This window comes from Anguilla rostrata, chromosome 8 (genome assembly GCF_018555375.3).
Source record: "Anguilla rostrata isolate EN2019 chromosome 8, ASM1855537v3, whole genome shotgun sequence".
Lineage (NCBI taxonomy): Eukaryota > Metazoa > Chordata > Actinopteri > Anguilliformes > Anguillidae > Anguilla > Anguilla rostrata.
In genome coordinates, this window is record NC_057940.1 from 10,450,642 (window position 1) to 10,467,838 (window position 17,197).

General features: G+C 52.4%; 1 protein-coding gene across 1 annotated transcript in view; it reads left to right on the plus strand.

Annotated features, from left to right (window-relative positions):
- The first annotated feature begins 2,012 nt into the window (after positions 1-2,012).
- The window catches only part of phlpp1 (PH domain and leucine rich repeat protein phosphatase 1), a 61,232-nt gene continuing 46,047 nt past the window's right edge, over positions 2,013-17,197 (plus strand). Inside the window, exon 1 of the mRNA XM_064346314.1 lies at positions 2,013-3,996. Coding sequence (XP_064202384.1) covers positions 2,346-3,996 — 1,651 coding nt within the window. The 5' untranslated portion in view covers positions 2,013-2,345. The remainder of the gene's footprint in view (positions 3,997-17,197) is intronic.

The window sequence follows — 17,197 nt, forward strand, 5'->3', positions numbered from 1 at the left end:
GAGAATCTCCGCTGAGCATTCAAGGTGGGGGAAAAAGCAGGAATCACCAACCTCTGATAACCTCTAAGATGTATGTCTTAGAGGTTGAATCTATTGAATGAAAGATGTAGTTCAATAGATAAACTTTATTTTTACTTTGAGAAAGCGAGAGAGAGAGAGAGAGAGAGAGAGAGAGAGTGTTTTATTTTAAGTATCAAGGACAGTTTGTCCACTTCTCTTAGTCTCCCCGTGGGGCGGCTAGAGGCAATATCACTAAATCTCCCTGCTGGCCATTCAGGCAAATCTGGGTTGTCATGGCTGAAGGAGGCCCCTGAAGCTAAGGGGCAGTTGAGTCCTCATCACAGCCTGACTGGTTCTGCATTGGATGCTGGATACAGTTCCCTCTGATTCAGCCTCCCATGCGTGTTTCTCCACCTCATATCCCGGTTCACACGCTAGACTACTGAGACATGCATTATCTGGGTTGTGTAACAGTGCATTGCCTAATAGCCCAAGTGCCTGCAGATGATATAAGATTTATACACTATACAATTATGTAATTTATACAGTAACCTCCGCCCCTTCCCAAACAAGGTCTCAGGACAAATATGACGTAGCTTCTGCATGAGTGCTAACAAGAGCCCTCATTAGTCTCTCTCTCTCTCTCTCTCTCCCTCCCTCCCTCCCAGCCTCTCTTTCTCTCTCTCTCTCCCTCCCAGCCTCTCTCTCTCTCTCTCTCTCTCCCTCCCTCCCAGCCTCTCTTTCTCTCTCTCTCTCTCCCTCCCAGCCTCTCTCTCTCTCTCTCTCTCTCCCTCCCAGCCTCTCTCTCTCTCTCTCTCTCTCCCTCCCAGCCTCTCTCTTTCTCTCTCTCTCTCCCCCTCTCTCTCTCTATAGTATACCTATATATCTGTAGAAATGAAGAAGGGTGCGTTCATAACGTAACGTTTATATAATTTCCCATTTCAGTACAGTGCATTGCCGATCTCTGTAGCGTGAGGGCTCTCGTCCTCTGCTGAGCCTGTAATGGTCAATTTCACAAGAAGAGGCCCGGAATGGAGTCTGTGCCTTTTTTGCAACTCCTGTGGACATTTTTCACCGATAGAGAGCACTACAGCTGCGTGTTTTTTTTCCCCCTCAGATTTAATTCACTATAGAAATTGGTTTAAGTGAAAATACACAAACCAACCTTATTCATAAGAGGAACTTAATATGTGTGAGAAGATAGGCTGTGGCCTGTATGATTAACTGAACAGGGAATAGAAAAATACTTGGAACATAATTTCATTCAGAAATAATATTACTTTTTTTTTTTTTTTTTAGTTAAAATTAGAATAGTTTAATATTTTTTAATTGGGACTCCAAAGTTGTTTCTATAAGGTGTACGAGATTCGGAAAAAACCAAATCGGCCTACTGGATCACGCGGAGCCACATGTTGCAATACTGGGTTATGGCCACTAGAGGGGGAAATAAGACAATACCTCATGAAGTAGCAGAAGGCTAGCCTAAATGAGCGGACACATGACCGGCGGTGAACAACGCAATAATATAAAATAGCAGCTGAATAAGGTTTGTTGCTGTATAAATAACATTTGAACCTTCGTTTTTATAACGGAACGAGAAAAAAATCGTAAAATATTTTTCATGAAAGAGCTTCTCGTTTCGCTGTGAATGTTGCATTTCTGAGCATTCTAATTTTTACACGATGTAGGCTAGATCGCGTGACATGTAGACTACTATCAAGTGATGTAATAACTTCTAGGCCTACAGAATCAAGTTATGCGTAGCTACAGTACGCTAAGAACCTCCTCGTTTCATAACAGGGGCTTGAGGATTTTTCCGCGGCATCAGCCAATGAGTAAAACAAGCGCCTTGTTTACAGTTGGTTCATGGGAAGTGTAGTTTTATTGTTTGGCCATTCGCACCATGGACATGGACGCTCGCAAAATATGGACACATTTCCCAGCAATCATAAAAACAAATTGTGCGACGCCCCCAATGCGTCATCTTATGAATATGCAGAGTTTTTTCGTTTGCGTAAGAGGTCGGCCGACGCTTATTAAGTATTCTGACATATAATTTGATAGTAAATGAGACGCTGTCACGTCTTCACCCGCCCTCCTATGTTTTCTCGTCGCTTCGAGATTCTCCTTGCAGATAGTCTCCATTATGGTGATGTCGATGGCAATGAAGTGGCACCGACCAAAGCGAGAAAGGAAACAACTGGGTGCAGAATGGTGTAGTTAGCTAGCTAAGCTGTACCTAGCTCTGAGCGAGAGGGTGCATGTTTGACGTCTCTTTATTTTTCTATTCCACATAGCTGAAGACACGCATTATAGCCTATGTTGTATTTTTTTACTTACGGAAGATGGAAAGCGCGCGGGCAACGGACCTGAAAGACAGGTTGGCAGTGGACAGTTCGGCGGCGGTTAGGGCAGCGGTGCCTAGCTCGGAAGTAAACAAGATCAGCGGTAAGTTTACGAAGCCCAGTGGACTGTCCACCGCTTTGGGGAAGGCGGTGGACGATGGCGGAGGCGGTGCAGAGTCAAGACCGGAGAGTGAACTACGGAGAGCTGCCGCTCACGTTGCGACATTATCTGGGAATCGACGGGATCACTCTTCCACGGAAAATGGCATTAAGACAACAGTAAAAGCATCTGCCTACGGCCGTACTTTATCTGGCAACTCAAACTCGCTGCTGTCCAGACGAAAGCGACTGAAAAGGAATCTCTCCGCCGCAGCTGTAGCCTCCGTCCCGTCGGTGGCCGCTTCCGGGGCTAAAATGAGCACAGCTTCTTCGTCCACGTCTCTGAGCACACGGAGCTTGGACAGAAAGATGCTTCTGAGGCACAGGCAAGTTACACAGCTGCAGTCGTCCGACCGGGAGTGGGTTCGCGCTGATTTGCAGCGGGGATGCGTACAAGTCCACGACAGACTTAAGCCTTCGTACCTCAGGCTAGTTCTGTGCACGCAGGAGACCACCGCCGGGGACATTGCGCGACGACTGAGCCAACTCGGCAGCAAAACGGGGACCGTTGTGAGAGTGGTCGGCAAATGCTCAACTGATTTTGACGGCAATTTCAATGGTGGCAGGTACGCATTAGTTAATGGCCAGCACAGACAGGCTGAAAACGCCACATCCAAGTCCGAACATTTAAACCGCCAGAAACACGCAGACCGCCTGGAAGCTTTATCGGGCCGGCCAGCTGACAGTTTAAGATTACTGCTCCTGGATAGCCAGAACAGCCACGAGCAACAATTGGATACAAATCTTCATACGCCGGACTCGCAATCAGATGGTAGCATTTTACACAGTACGTCCTCGGACACAAACGCAAACCTCAATGCGGGTGACCTGAATGGCGACGAGTCTTATAATCACAACGGGACGGACAGCTGTGGGCTGAATTCAGGTTCGGATGCGGAGAGCAGCGCGTTTGACGATTTGAGCTCCGGGGCCCGGCTCAATGATCACCGGGATTCGCTCAGCGACGATATGGTTTTGGGCACGGACGCCTCCATACTAAGCCCGGCGTTTGACAGCGCCACCGAGGGACTCGACACTTTCGGCAGTTCCTCTGACGAACTGGAGCTCGACTGTCCATCTGTCTTGGAATCCGTTCCTCAACAATTTGAGCGTTGCACGGACAGCTCCACCAACGCTAACGACAACCGACTGTGTGACAACACGGTGTCAAGCGATGTGACAGGTGAAAGTCAATCTGGTGGCAGCAGCACCAATTCTTTGTCGCGACCTTGTCTGACAGGTAATTCAGCGGTCAGAAACGACCCGGCAAGCACTGGCACTTTGAAAACTGGACCGGGGCTCGACAATGGTAATTTTATCCCGACCCTTTACGTTCAACTGCACGGCGAAGCAGCCAGGCGGCTAGAGGAGACCGAAAAGCCCCTTCAAGTGCAAAATGACTTTCTCTTCAAACTGGGGTTTAAGAACCCGTGGAGGGTGCAAGAGGAGGGAATGGAGACGGAGATCGGCTCCCTGATACGGTTCTATGCAGGTAAGTGTCTCGTAATTGTGCACGATCTGGATTTACGGCGACTGAGAAAAAATATAGGCTATGTTGAGCATTTTAGCTGGTTAGGGGTAGTAGTGCTTTTACTTACGGAACTGTAGACTATCGCGTTTTGTTTGATGCGGCTCTATTCTGTGATTTCGGATATTATGTCACTGTATCTCTTTATCCAGTGAAAGTTAGCAGTCTCAAATCTCGCTGGTGAAATTTATGTGATCAGGCCGGGGGAAGAGAATGACATTTTCATGTATTTGCACAAATGTGTTCACACAAATCGCGCTCCCCCCCTCCCGTTGCACTCAAGTTGACACAAAGTGCCTTTGAGGATTCACGTGTCATTTTGTTGTGACGTGTGAAAAGGTAAGGTAATGTATGTGGGAATTTCCGGTCACCTGTGCTTCATATGCGGCCGAAGCGCTTTTCTCTTGCCTGTGTAGACATAGCGTAACCGTGCACTCACAATCCTATTTGCTTTCCAGCCACTGATTAGCTTCACAAGCATGTCAACAAAACGGGATATTGATACGGGATGTAGGCTATGTGTCAATGTTGCGCACTACACATTATGGTTCTAATTAATGTGTTGTTAATTACAGCACGTATTAGAACTTAGCAACTTTGGTTAATGAGGAGCAATGGGATTGCATTTTCTGCTCTGATAAGTGGAAACTAGTGGGAACTTGTAATTATTGTAGCGAAAAAAAACAGGTATTTTTTAAATAGGCTATTGCCATTCCAAGAGAGAGAGAAAGTATTCTGTACTGAACATTTAGTTTGGCGTTCCAGTAGCTGTTACAGTCATAATTAGAAACAGAATTTTAATTTGCGAGAAGCACATCCTGTACTGAGAAGTGCATGCTCCGCTCCGATTGGTCAAAGTCACGTAGTAGTGACAGGCCAGTGGCGGGCAGTGGCGTGACAGGGCCTTCCCCCTCCCCGCCCCCGGAGAGGCGCTGGCCTTCTGCTTCTGCCAGCTGGCACCGCGGCCTGGCACGGAGACAGTGCCCGTCAGTAGCCCCGCCAACACTAAACGGCGCCGTCCTCCGGGGGCAGCTCGCAACCTGTCACTCATTAGCCCCGGGTCCGCACGTGCCCCGGCCAAAACGAGCCGCCCCGGCTCCCCGAATGTCTAACCCGTCGGGTTTGAACCCTCTGTGGAATGCGCTGACCTTCTTTAATGGTGACCTCTATCCCGGGGGAGCGCTCGCTCCCTGCCCCCGTGCCCGAAGTCCACAGCGTTCGTCTCTCTCTCTTTCACCGCTAACTGAAACGTAAATATTTAACTCGCGGTTGGCTTGCCGCAGTTCCCTGAAGGTCAGAGACGAGAAGGGCCTGTGGGATTGTGGGAATTCCGGGAACGGGAGTTCCTGGCTGTTTCTGAAAGCTGTGATGCACCATCCTCTTTACTTCCTGCGAAATTTCACCAATCTGAAGTAACTGCAAATTGACTAGGTGGGCTATCCGCCACCCTGCTTTCACCTGTTTATAGGTCGGGTGAAGGAAGGAATGAAGGAGAGGTGGAAGGAGGGAAAGGAACAGGTGTCGTTGAAGCGGTTTCGGGGTGCATGCTGGGCCGTCGGAGTGTGCCCGTTCGTTACCCGCGTTGGATGCCGGCCCTTTTCCGGCTTTCCCACCGTTGCCACGGGAACCGGAGGGCCGGGATCGCGTCCGAAGCCTAAGAGGGAAAATGCGGAATTAGCATTTTTGAGTTCCCCCCCGCTTCCGCTGGCTGAACGGGGGGCTCTCTGGCACCGGGGTGTTCCACCGCCTGCCATGCCAACGGTGAGAAATGGGCTCGTAACCCAGAGAGCAGGAAGCGTGCCCGCTCGGTCTGGCACAGAGGGAGGTGTGGGCAAGGGCTCATCTGACCGAAACTGCCAGTTGGCAAAGAACCGCAGATTCAGAGGTGAGGGCAGAGAAGGGGGCGGACAATAAGAACGGCTGCTTTGATCTGATTTGTCTTTTTTTTGGTGCTGTGTGTGTGTCAGCATGTGTGTGTGTGTGTGTGTGTGTGTGTGTAGGTGGTCCCAAAACTCAATCGGAGAGTCAGAGCTATATGGTCTTGAATGCTTAGGTAGATGTAGGGTCTGTGAGTGTGTGCGTGTGTGGTTTCCCTCTTGGTGACTTGTTCTGTATGAACAGAGCTCTGAACTTTCTTCTGTGGCAAGATTTCCATTCAAAATGTAATTCTGTCCTTCAAACAGCAGAATCTACAGAGAAGTCAATCTTGTGGTGTTTCTGAGCGAGATTCTGCATCAGAGTGATCTCCAGAGTTCCATCTCAGTGTATTTTGTGGGTTGTTACATGAGGACGTTTGGGGAGACTGTGTAGTGCAGTCTGTAGTGCGGTCGACTCCATACTCGTACGGATCCCCCATGTGACAGGGGTTTGATCTCCCGCCACCTTCTGTGCTGTGAACTCTTATCTGCAACGCTCTCTGCTTCCCCCCCTCCCTGAAGAAAGTGAAAAATGCATAACAACGGCTGACTGTCTGCTCTCCTTTCAATAAATAAATAAATACGTAAATAAACAAATAGCTGGTGTAGTGTTCTTCTCATGCTTTTGAATCGTACCCAGTCCTGCGTCAGTATTCTGCGGAGCCCGTTCTGCGTCTGTATTTCATGAAGCGTCTCTGGGTTGGAGTGCTGATCTAGGAACAGGAGTCTTGTCTGTGTCCGGGCCCTGTTCATTATGAGTTAAAAAGGCCGGACTGACCCCAGATCAGCGCTTCCTCTGTCTCTCTCAGACGTTTTACGGCCCCGCCGCTGTCAGGAAGCGGAATCTCTGGAATTCCCTCTGGCTCCTCAGGAATGTCGCCCACGCCCCGGGCCGGCTCACATCCGGCTGGCCTGTCGTCGCCAGCCTCCTTCAGACATGGGACGCCCGCGGGATGGGGGGGGGGGCGCTGACCCCGCCGGAAAGCAGGCCGTCCCGCGTCTGAAGGAAGCCCTCTGCAAAGCTCACGGGGACGCCCGCGGGACAGGCCGGCTGTCTCCCGGGCCCAGGAGGGCGGCTGCCCCCCCCCCGAAAAGCGCTCGCGCTGGGGGACCCTCCCGCTGGGGGACCCTCCCGCGTCAGGCCCCAGTGTTTAACGGCAGGGCCCCGGCCTGTCCCGTGGGGCTCTGCTCTTCTTCATGGAGGAAGACGGGGGGGGAGCTTTGACTCTTCATCGCGTGCGCTCGCTGCGTCCGGGGCTTACAGTTTAAGCGTTCTGTTCCCCGTCCCTCCTCATCAGCAGGAATTCCGCGGCCCTTTAAAATCCGGCAAACCTGTTGTGTGAGGAGGCCAGGCCGAAAGAAACCTTATCCCTGCTTGTTCCCTTTTGTTGACAGTCGGAGCGGAGCTCCGCAGCGGAGGTATTTACACCTCCCTCCCCAAAGTACCGGCGGGTCCCGAGAGCAGATTTTTCGAGGCCTTCGCTCCTCCGTAAAAGCTGCGCGTGTCAGCAGTCTCGCCCTGTTTTTACCAAAAAATGTTTTTACTACACGGGCCGTGTCTCCCGAGGCGGCTGGATGGATGTCTCGCAGGAACGCGTCCGATACGCCCGGCCGCCACTGGAGGAGAAGCGCGTTCCGATTTGCATAAACGATAAAAGTGGGCGGGGACGTGGGAAGCCACGCCCTCTGAAATGGAATCTGTTCAGCCCGGTCTCGCGTAGCGGAGCCGACGCACGCCGATTCGCCCGGTCCGGAGACGGCGCCGCGGCGGCCCGCGGCTGTGGGCCCCGCTGTCGCCCCGAACGCGCTTACCCACCATTTCTGAATTCCGCCGCCTTCTCCGGTTTGAACCCACAGCGCTGTGCCTCCTGAGTGACGGCTGTGCCGCCCGCCTCTACAGCAGCGGCCTACTGAGCGCACGGGCCCGGCCTGTGACTGTTCTCCACAGAGCAGGTAGTCTGACTCACAAGGATATAGGCTAGGCTGTGGGTATAAGCCTGCCATTGGCCAGCTATTTCAGTCGGAATTCTCCTCCCCTTCCGCTACCTGCGTGTTACCGTTACCGTCGCCACCGTCGCTGCATCCTGGGCTTAGCGCCGCCCAAGACGATTGTGATTGGTTTAAAGAAATACAAACAGGCCAGAGCGCTTTTTTTTCCCCCTATACCGGAATGATAATGGGTTGAGTCAGACATTTCTCCAGCTCTGGCACAGCGCTGAAACGAAGTGTGGAGAGGGTCTGGCTATGCGGGACTACGGAGCAGCGGACTCTGTACCGCGGGGAGCTGGAGTGAGTTTGAGGGGAGTCACATGACGCCAGCCGTAGCCGCGGCGCTAGCAGAAGAGCCGCGCTCGTCGATAGCGGCGGCGCTAACCGCGCTTATCTGCCGCTTAAGTGGCTGACTCGGCCCGGGAGGAGACGTAGGTGTCAGTTGGAGCGGAGGAGGCGTCTGGAATTCGTCTCCATGGTGACCCAGATTGAGAGGACCAGCAGGGAGCATTCTGGGAAACAGCTGAGGCTCTGTCAGCAAAGGGATCTCAGAATGTCAGAATCCTGCACCACCCCCCCCACAATATCTGTGTGTGTGTGTCTGTGTGTGTGTGTGTGTGCGTCTGTCTGTGTGTGTGTGTGTGTGTGTGCGTCTGTCTGTGTGTGTGTGTTTCTTCAGCAGGTGGTGGGTCCCATATGTGACATGAAACTGGAGCATGGTCAGGCTCTGGCAACAAATAGGCTTACACGTCCAGTCTTTTCTTTCCCTCTGATAAGGAGGAGAAGACCCATCTTGATTTTCCTGTTTGTACATTTCCAGTAAGTGATGGTGATGATGATGATGATGATGATATGTCTAGGCGTTCCTTTATCTCAGAAATCTTGGCTCTTGTGACCCAATAGGCACAAAGGTACTGTGAACCCCTCAGGGTGAAATAGGTTTGACGCGTTTAAAGGAAAAGATGCAGCCGGGTCATTTATTTCAAACACACCGAGACTACAGCAGGGAACCCTGGGAATTTTAGGGCGGGTATTGGAGGACCCGGGGCGGGGCGGGGCAAGGCGGGGCGGGGCACGGGGGTCCTTCAGGAACGAGGTATTTCGCACGGCCGGAGGGGACGGATTCCCCATGCGGGCGCGAGCGCTGTCCCGTCCGAGGCCTTCCTGGAGGCCCGACACACCAAAGACCCCGGAGATCAATGGGCCCTTGTGCCGTCGCGGAACTTTCTGGAAGGCTCCCTCAGAGGTCTGGCCGCGCTGCTCCTGACAGGTACCTGAGTTATTCGCCACTCCGAACCTTACGAGCCCGTGAAAGGTGTCAGGTTTGAGCATGCTCGCCACATCCATTTTGTTTTTTGTCAGCGTCTGTGCTTTTTCCTCCGTGCTTTGTTTAGCATTTTTTCTCATGATGAGGAATTTCAGTGTATTCATTACAGATGGGCATTTAATGCTTTTTTTTTTTTCCGGTCCTTTGATTCATGCCATGGACTGAAGACGCATTTGTTCTCCGGCATTCTCTCACAGAAAAGTAAAGTGGGAGTCTGCGGTGTCATTTGGACTAATTGGTGAAAGTGAGGATTAGCTTAATCCCATCCCCAAGCAGGCTTGTTAACTAGGATATGACTGTCAGTGGGAGAAATGCCTGCCATTTGTTTTTATTGTCTCTAAAAATATCAATGGAGTGAAGCCATAATATCGCTCCTTTGAAGTTATCTAAATGCTTTTTCAGATAAGGGGGGAGGTGGTAATCTTAACCCAACCACCACCGGTGTGTAGCACCCAACCATTTTAAGTGTGCAAAGGCAACCATTTTGTGCTGGAATCTTCACTTCTAATCAGCACGTAAGTCTGACTTTGGAGGCGTTAACCCTTTGAAGAGTAGGCTCTTTTTGGAATGTTCCTTCAAAATTCTAAGGCAGTGTTCTAGAACACCATTGCGTTCAGTCACCAGTAGTGATTGTGACATCATCATTGGAACGTTCAGTTAAGAACATTCTAATCACATATCTGTGATCTCACACCTTAATGGGTTTAGGGGGGGTGTCAGTGGGAGTTCAGAAGCTGGCGTGCCTTTGCTGGAAGGGCCGGAGTGGATCTCTGGAGAGAGGAGTGTGCGGTCCGGCAGAGTTCGGATGCGATCGCTGTAAACAAAAGAGGGGTAAGTGGGGACAGGAGCAGGGAGCCGCCGGCAGGCCGCTGAATAATTCAGGCCCGTTTTTGGAGCCGCGCTTCTCGGCTTGCAGGCCGGAGGGCCCCCCCGGGGGGGGGCTCGCCTTACCGCCAGCACCTCCCGCGCTCTCCTGGCCCTGCCCGAATCCACGGGCCCGGCCGCTGAGTTCCCGAGGTCCCCTACAGGGGGCGGGACGGCGGAGGGGCGAGCGTGCTCGGGGTTTTTGCGGCTCGTGAGCGGGGCCTCTGATGCGTTTCCTCCCCGAGTTCAGCACGCGGGCACTCGCCGCCGCTTCCAGATGGCTCTGCGCGCGGCGTTTCGGGCTCCAGAAAACATTTCCATGTCCCGGAGAAATGCAAACTCCTGTGGCCAGCCTTCACACCCCCCACGTGCAACCCCAGTCTCCTAGCAACGCACTTTTGGAAGGGGGGGCGAGGTTTCCTCCTGCACAGTTAATACACGCGGCCAGTGTTAATCTTTAAAGGACAAGGCAGCACGCGTACAAGCACAGCATGCAGCCTCATCATAATTTACACACACACACATACACACACGCACACACACACATGCACGCACGCACACACACTCACAAGCACACCTACTCACACACACACACGCATGCATACACACACGCACACACACACACGCACAAGCACACCTACTCACACACACACAGGCATACATAGACACGCACGCTCGGTCGTGCATGCATGCATGCACACACACACACACCCACACCTGCACACACACACACACTCGTGCATACACCCACCAGTTTCCCAGAGTTCTGCTTGATCCCTTTTAAGGGGTCGCAGAATTAAGTTTCCAGTTTTCCCGAGCTGGCGCAACTCAACTCTTTTTTTTTCTCTCTTTTTAATTATCTCGGCTAAACGTCCGGTGTGAAGCACTTTGTTTGTGAATAGTGGCTTGGATTGAATGAACCAGTTTGGCTAGCAATCTTAGCTGATAGGGGAAAGTGCTGCAAAGTAAAAGCGGAATCCCCTTGAGGAGGGCTAAAAGCGTATTTGTGGGAGCTGGTGAGGCAGCACTGCCCTTGTTTGGCTGCACAATGTGAGAGAGAAGCACCGCTGTTGCTCGCTCACCCTGTTTGTAATGGATTATGTAACCACTTAATCAGATTTTGCACATTTCAGTGGCTGAATCTTGTTGTGTGTGTGTGTGTGTGTGTGTGTGTGTGTGTATGCGTGTGTGTATGTGTATGTGCCCTTGCGTGCTCCAGTAGGATGTTAAGCGTCGAATGCTATGCCTGCTTTAAGTCTGATGTGAAATACTCAGTGTTTTTCTGTGTCTGACATTCTTCCCCTCTCACTTTCTGTTTCTCCGTGTTTACCTCCACATCCCTCTCTCTCTCTCTCTTTAATGGGCTTGCAGGGGTGATTCTCCTTGAAGAGAAAAGGCTGAATTCTCCATGAAATGGCTCCCTTGTGCATTTCACCTTTAATGCTGATCTGCCATCAGTTATAAAGGGTTATTCTCCATCCACAGGCATATTAAAATTAGGCTTTATCACTGATTTGAGGTCAGTTATAAAGGGTTAGTCTCCCTCCAGTGCTGTATGAAACTAGCCTTTAATGCTGTTCTGAGATCAGTTATTAAGGGTTATTCTCCCTCTGGAGGCATATGAAACTAGCCTTTAATGCTGTTCTGAGATCAGTTATTAAGGGTTATTCTCCCTCTGGTGCTGTATGAAACTAGCCTTTAATGCTGATCTGAGATCAGTTATTAAGGGTTATTCTCCCTCTGGAGGCATATGAAACTATCCTTTAATGCTGTTCGGAGACAGTATAGTCAGGGTGATTATGAACTAGCTTAACGATCGAGATCGTTAAGTCTTCTCTGGTGATGTATGAAACTACCCTTTAACACTGATCTGAGATCATTTAAGGTATTTCCTCGTGGTAGAATACTTAGCTGATCAGATCAGTATAGGGTTATTCTCCCTGTGCGTAGAATGCCTTAACTGTCTGATCAGTATAAGGTTCCTTCGGTGCTGTTAGAGCTAGCTTGGATCTGAGATCAGTTGTAAAGGGTTATTCTCCCTCCGGAGCCCTGCAGAAGGAGCCTATTGCAGGCTGCAGTGTGCAGGTGCGGAGTACGGAGCCATCGTCGTTGTGGGAAAATAGGCCATTTCTCATTTGCGGTGATGCATTAGGAGAGGAGAGGGGAGGCGGAGCAATTGATTATTCCCCCTCAGTGACAGTAGCAGGTCACGCTACGCGCAGCCGGCGCTGATCCGGGCTTCTGTAGTCAAGCCTGCCCGCCCCCGCCCCCGCCCCCGCCCGTGTTCCTTATGGGGGGGGTGTTACGCCTCTGACACCTCTGTCCTTGGGACTGGGTGATGGCAGCGCTGCACGTTGTTGGCTGCGGTGAGCGGGTTGCGTCTCTGTTTGGAAAGATTGATAGCCCCGTCCCGTGCAGTGGGGGGGTGGGGGTGGGGTGGGGGGGGGGGTGATGCATGGGCTGACAGCGGACTAAGCGACATTTGCACGCTTCCCTGATGGATCTCCTCCCCTCTGCTTCTCTCTCTTTCGCTCTCCTTCCCTCCCTCCCTCCCTCCCTCCGTCCCTCCTTTTCTCTCTCCTTCCCTTCCCTTACTCTCTTTCCCTCCATCCGCTTCTCCCTCCGTCTCTCTCCTACCCTTCCTCGGTCTTTCTCGTTCCCTCATGCTGAGTGTAATTGGCAGAGGCGGGGGGTATTGAGTTTGAGGCGCTTTCTAATTGGACAGAGCGATATTCAATTCTCACCGGTTCGATTGTGTACTTAAACCAGGGCCCAACCCCACTTGAGTCTGAAAGGCGTTAGTTTGGGTGATAATGAGGGGATTTTAGAAGATGGTTTTAAAGATCCCACCCCCTCCTTCCTACACATGCAGACACATACACACACACACACACAAACACACAGTCACACATGGAATGACATGTACTGCTTGCCTGTTGTTGCTCTGGGTTTTCTGTTCTCACAGCTTTGGGTGAATTATGAATCTCTGGTGCTGTCTGTGAGTGTAAACATAGCCATCACATGATCTGGCCGAAAAACTCAAACACCAAAACCAGTTCCTACCCACATTACTCCCCCCCTCCCCCACCCCCACAAGAATTCAGATTATGAAACACTTCACCGGTTTCTCTGGAACTTACCGGTACTTACCAGTGGAATTAGAGGCAGAGAGAAGGAAAGGAGAGGGAAGCAGGGAGGGAGAGATAGAGAAAGATAGAGAGGGAGAGAGAGGGGGAGAGAGAGAGAGAGAGGGAGGCAGGGGGAGACGGGGAGAGAGAGAGAGAGGCGGAGGGAGAAGAGAAGAGAGAGGAGGAGAGGAGGGGGGAAGAGAGAGAGAGAGGAGGGGGGGAGAGAGAGATAGAGAGAGAGGAGGTGGGGAGAGAGAGGGAGAGAGAGGGGGAGAGAGAGAGAGAGGAGAGGAGGGGAGGAGAGAGAGAGAGAGAGAGGGGAGAGAGAGAGAGAGAGGAGGGAGAGAGAGGGAGGGAGATAAGAGAAGAGAGAGGGAGAGAAGGGGAGAGGGAGAGAATAGAGAGAGGAGAGAGAGGGAGAGGGAGAGAGAGGAGAGAGAGAGAGAGGAGAGAGATGGGGGGGGGGAGAGGAGATAGAGAGGAGAGAGAGAGAGTTAGATGAGGAGCGGAGAGATGTTGTGGTAGAGATGGAGAAGCGAGAGAGAGAGTAGAGGGTGATGCCCGTGCTGAGTCAGGGTGAGATGTCATGTTCGTCCGGCTCTTTCCGAGCACGCAGTCCCGTGGTTTCCGCGTGGAAGGATAATCCCGCCGCTGCTTCCGGCTTTAGCCGCGCTTCCCGGCGGCGCGGCGGTGGCACCGGAGGCTCGGGATAAAGCTCGGATCGCCCAAATGCAACACGGGGCCGGATCCCCCCCCACCCCACCCCCCACCTCGCCCCCGGTGCCACCCGTGAAACGGAGAGCGGAAGCGGGCCGCGGGGCTCCAGTCTGCTGCTTTGATCAGCATCCGCACGGAAAATGGACCCAGACGCGCCAAAGCTGTGTGAGAGTAAAAAAGCACCAGGAGCGCTTTGCCTTTAACACAGATATATCTTCTTCATTTTTATAGAATGAGTTTTTTAAATATGTCAGCACAGTGGAGGAGGTGTGGCTTTGCTCCATGAGGAAGTATGTTGTTCCTGTGTAACCTTTCTCCCTGTGATTTGCGACATGCCATAAACTTCGTTCTACAGAAGTCCTGCGCAAAGTTCAGCCCGATAACTCTGTGCGCTTTAAATGAAGGAGTCCTGCAGTGACGCTCCCTTAAATGGGCGACACACTTTCCTCTTTATTTTAAGGCGCGCGCGTCTCTCTGGAATTCCGCTCTTATTCTAACTATAGGACGCCTGTAATGAAGCGGTCTCTCCGTCGGTAGCTCCAGTGGTCCGGCACTCGGGTTCTTATCTGAGCCGGTTCCTGAGGTGTCAGTCTGGCCGGTAGGTGGGCCGGCTGGCCATTCACTGAGCGCGGACAGGGAGGTGATGGTGAATGGGCTAAATCAGTAGCGCGATGTAGCCAGACAGCTTGTTCATTGAGTTTTCCCAGGCCCGTGGAACCAAGGAGCGCAGAGACCGGGGTTCACTCAGGACCCTAATTAACGTTACTCTCACGGAACTACAGTCCTGGAAGGTGAAAGATTAGTTGGCCTCTGTTCTGTCCTGATACCACGCTGCTTTGGCATGATAGCTTAGCAAATGCAATATCATTCTTTTAGCAAATAAGCCACTTTAAACTGCCATTTTTATCTTGCATGGGATTACATAACTATTGCTGTGGGCACAGGAGATTCTCTTCTAAAAATGCTGCCATTCTCAGAAAGAGCAGGACATGCGTGCGTGTGCATGTGTGTGTGTGTGTGTGTGTGCATACATGCGTGCGCGTGTGTGTGCATTTGCGTGTGTCCGTGCGTGCGTGACTGATGAAACGTGTAACTGGCCGTCACAGACCTTGTGACGTGTTATTCCATGACACAGGCAGTGACACCTGACTGTGGAACCCCTCCCCCCGCGACCTTAGCCTGGAGGCAGCCCCCTCCTCCCCTCCCCTCCCCTCCCCTCGCCTGGCTGGCCCAGCGGTCAGTGTGAACCAGGCTTCCAGTCTGTCACGAGCGCCGCTCTCCTTCCAGTAAGTTCCCTCGGCATGCCATCGCTGCCGGGCTCTCCCCAGGAAGCGTTCAGCTGAACTGAAAGAGGCTTCAGCTTTTTTTTGGCCTTTTTTTTGGCCACACAGCGGGTGAGGTTGGTTCCTGGAAGAAGTGAAGGCTTTTCTCGTGCCTGCCGAGACTTGACAGGTCATCCTGCGGTGGTAACAGTGTTGACACCATTCGCTAGCCGTTCGCTAGTTCCTCTGAGCCTGTTTCCACCCCCAGCGTGTTGGGTATCCAGAGAGCCCGCTAGACTACTGGCCACTGTTATCTAGACATTTTTAGCGAACAGTCTTCATTCAAAAAACAATAAAAATGCACGTTGTGTGTGTGGAAACAGCTTAGACCAGCTGCTGTCTGCGCAGATAATTCTCCGTCTTCTAATCGTCCGGTTTGGAATTTTTCTTTCGGTTTTTAAACCAGTCGGAACCGCACGGCTTTTTGACAGCCGTCATATGGAGGGGCTGGGGAAATGTGCGAGTGTAGTTCTGCGTGCGGTATCCCAGGAGGCCACTGTTCAGCGAGCCGAGGCAGCGGCACGACATGGGGAGAAGGGCGCGTTAGTCTGTCTGTCTGTCTGACGGTAGCAGTCTGTCCGGCCTCCTGAGGCCTGATAATGGTGTCGGGGCTGCCCTACCCATAATGCTCTGCTGACAGTCAGGGCTCCAGACCCATAATGCTCTGCTGACAGTCAGGGCTCCAGACCCATAATGCCCTGATGACAGTCAGGGCTCCAGACCCATAATGCCCTGCTGACAGTCAGGGCTCCAGACCCATAATGCCCTGATGACAGTCAGGGCTCCAGACCCATAATGCCCTGCTGACAGTCGGGGCTCCAGACCCATAATGCCCTGATGACAGTCAGGGCTCCAGACCCATAATGCTCTGCTGACAGTCAGGGCTCCAGACCCATAATGCCCTGATGACAGTCAGGGCTCCAGACCCATAATGCTCTGCTGACAGTCAGGGCTCCAGACCCATAATGCCCTGCTGACAGTCGGGGCTCCAGACCCATAATGCCCTGCTGACAGTCGGGGCTCCAGACCCATAATGCCCTGCTGACAGTCGGGGCTCCAGACCCATAATGCCCTGCTGACAGTCAGGGCTCCAGACCCATAATGCCCTGCTGACAGTCGGGGCTCCAGACCCATAATGCCCTGCTGTGACAGCCTGTATAGATTGTTACGGCCTGATGCTAATGGTGGCCCTGCTCCGGCAGTGCGATAGGCAGCCGGGCTCTCTCTCCGCTGGGCTCTCTCTCCGCCGCGCTCTCTCCGCTGGGCTCTCTCCGCCGCTCTCTCTCTGCCGCGCTCGCTCCGCTGGGCTCTAAGTACTGTGGGAAAGCAGGAGGACCCTGCATTATGCAAGCAGCCTTAATAATTAACAGAGCCGCTTAATGGGCTGGAGCTGCAGCTTTAATCAGTCAGGAGCGCAGGGAAATGAGGAACTGTCACCTGCTGCTGGGAGAGTTAGTGTAGCGCTCTCTCTCTCTATCTCTCTGTCTATCCCACCCCCCCCTCTCTCTCTCTCTCCCTCTCTCTCTCTCTCTTGTTATCCACCCCTCTCTCTCTCTCTCTCTCTCTCTTCTTCTCTCCTTCTCTCTCTTCTCTCTCTCTCTCCTCTCTCTCTCTCTCTCTTCACTCCTACTCCCTCTCTCTTTCTCTCTTTATCTGTCTCTCTCTCTCTTGTTCTCCTCCCCCTTCCCTGCCCTATCTATTTTTCCTCTCTCCCCCTCTCTCTCTCTCCTTTTTCTTTCTTTCTCTTCCTATTTCCCCGTCTCTCCCGTTCTCCTCCGCCTCCCCCCTCCCCCCCTCTCTGTGGCCGCTGCGGTCCCCCCCCCCCCCTCCTCCTCTCTCTTCTCCTCTGTGCTCCCGGGCTGGTGTGCAGTAGGCTCAGGCTCACGTGTCCGGGGCATGTGA